Consider the following 2,430-nt stretch of genomic DNA (forward strand, 5'->3'; position numbering starts at 1 on the left):
TTTTTTTTCCCTGCTAATAGACATGATGACACATATTTTTTTTGAATGATATAAAACATTGTCCCATAAAACTTCATTTCAGCTGAACAATGCTCAACCAGATCAATATGAAGCTCCAGATAAAGATTTTATGATAGTGGCTCTTGATTTACTCAGTGGCCTGGCTGAAGGACTTGGAGGCAACATTGAACAGCTGGTGGCACGAAGTAACATTCTAACACTAATGTATCAATGCATGCAGGTAAGCCTCTTGTTAAATTAACACTAGTTGAAATCTAGTTCTCTATCACATTGAAGTTAATTTCTTTTTCTTTTTTGTAGGATAAAATGCCAGAAGTTCGACAGAGTTCCTTTGCCTTGTTAGGTGACCTTACAAAAGCTTGCTTTCAGCATGTTAAGCCTTGTATAGGTAAGACTATTTTCTTTCTACTATAAATAAGACTTTTTTTTTTTTAAACATGAGCTGTATTTTCTATCAAAAAGAACTCTTACAGAATTTACATGTCCATTTTACTGGTAAAGGTAAAGTTGCTGATTTAAGCACAAGTCGGTAACTCCTGTGCCTCATTCCCATGAGCTCACTAGCACTTTCTCAGTTCTCTAGGCACTCCTGTGACTAGTGGGACATCAGCAGAGGCTGCTTTCGAGAGTAAAGGAAGTACCAACAGTGAACCTCTGGTGTGCAATACACTACTTCATAGGTGTTTTGGTGTTTTTTTTTTGGTGGGGTTTTTTCTCTTCTCTTAGCCTCTTTTTTTAGTAGAGGTAATGAGAATAATAATCAACTTTTTACTCTGACAAGCCAACATAGCTAAAGAAATTGCAAAATACTATCGCATTGGGGAAAAATTTCATGTTCATTTATTCTTTGGATAATTCCAAATTCTTTGATTAAATGCAACACTCTCCCATTCCAGTCCGTCCCAAAGTCTGAGGTGACACTGTTTAAATTTTCATTTATAAACACTGACCTATGTAGTTTTTTGGTTGGTGTTTCAATTGTTTGGATTTTTTTTTTCTTCCATTTTATATATTTACAGATCTGAACTTCTGGTTCTGGCTCTGATAGAGAGCTTACTCTACTGGTAGGTAGAGGCCAGCGATGCTTTTAAACCATTACAGTTCCAGAGTTGAGAAACTGTTAATTTATCAAAGTTAAAATAGTCCTCATTGTAATAAATTTCTATAAAAAGACATTCCCCGTGTTAGTAACTTGTTGGTCTGAGTTAAAATCATACAGGAAAGCAAGCTAATTAATTATTTGCCCTTTACATACCAGTTGTTAAAATAATAAATTGATTCTTGACATCCTTCAAAAGTTTTTTGAATTTTGACTTCTGCTTTTTTCATTGTTTAAAAAGTATCTTTGAAAGAAAATCACTTTATGTTTTCTTTCTCCTTTTATTTTGGAATTTCTCAAGAGAGATTATTACCAAAACTGCAATGCTACCTTCTGTATACGAAAATTTGTTTATTTCACATAGTAATGTTTAATTATAAAACTATTTCTGGCCTTCATTATTGTTTTCACCTAGCCAATTTCCTTTAATGTGTGTACACTGCAGTTGAGACATTTGTTATATGACAGTATTTAAATTTTTTTCCCCCTTCCCTAGCTGATTTCATGCCAATTTTGGGAACCAACCTAAATCCAGAGTTCATTTCAGTTTGCAACAATGCCACATGGGCCATTGGAGAAATCTCCATTCAAATGGGTATGACATTTTTTCCCTTTAAGAGTAAAAAAATCTAGGTTTGTTACTTTCATAATTTTTAAAACTTAAGTCGGCTTTTTATTGTCATAGTTCATAAATATAACAAAAATATTCTATACTAACATTTATATACATTAACAAGTACATTTTCCTTTTTGTTTCTCTTTTTGGAATGATCTAGGAATAGAGATGCAGCCTTATATCCCTATGGTGTTGCACCAGCTTGTAGAAATCATTAACAGACCCAACACACCAAAGACGTTATTAGAGAATACAGGTACCATACAACTGATCTGTTACGGTGAAGAGAGAGAGTTGCCTTTAAATTTTACTTTAATATGCTCAGAGAAACCAAAGCAAAGCTAGTTTTTTAAAAATCAGCTGCTTATTAGCAATGTTAGATTCTTGGTAATGAAATGTAATTTTTGGCTACTTTTTTGAACCAGCTTATAGAAACTTACTAGAGTTTTTTATTACAGTGTTTTAATACTCCATGAAATGGATTTTAGTTAAAATAGCTGTTGAATTTATATCAATTTACTTTTAAAGTTGTTCAGAGTAACTTCTCTAAAGATGTGTCTTTGCACATGTGAAGAATTTGTAGTTTCAGGTGGTTAAAGCTGGGCAATAAAAGTGAACTTACTCATAATTTATAAAAATTGGACAAAATTTTAAAATTTACTGGCTAGTTGGTTAATAGTATGGTTTTTTTTTT

The 2,430-nt window shown here is 32.6% G+C and overlaps 1 protein-coding gene across 2 annotated transcripts in view; it reads left to right on the forward strand.

Annotated features, from left to right (window-relative positions):
* The window catches only part of TNPO1 (transportin 1), a 58,891-nt gene that overhangs the window by 45,534 nt on the left and 10,927 nt on the right, over positions 1-2,430 (forward strand). For both annotated transcript variants that reach the window (XM_006899027.1, XM_006899028.1), the window contains 4 exons: positions 83-241; positions 322-409; positions 1,617-1,715; positions 1,897-1,992. In XM_006899027.1, coding sequence (XP_006899089.1) covers positions 83-241; positions 322-409; positions 1,617-1,715; positions 1,897-1,992 — 442 coding nt within the window. The remainder of the gene's footprint in view (positions 1-82; positions 242-321; positions 410-1,616; positions 1,716-1,896; positions 1,993-2,430) is intronic.

Source organism: Elephantulus edwardii, unplaced genomic scaffold (assembly GCF_000299155.1).
Source record: "Elephantulus edwardii isolate Elephantulus edwardi_28Jun2011 unplaced genomic scaffold, EleEdw1.0 scaffold00244, whole genome shotgun sequence".
NCBI classification, from domain to species: domain Eukaryota; kingdom Metazoa; phylum Chordata; class Mammalia; order Macroscelidea; family Macroscelididae; genus Elephantulus; species Elephantulus edwardii.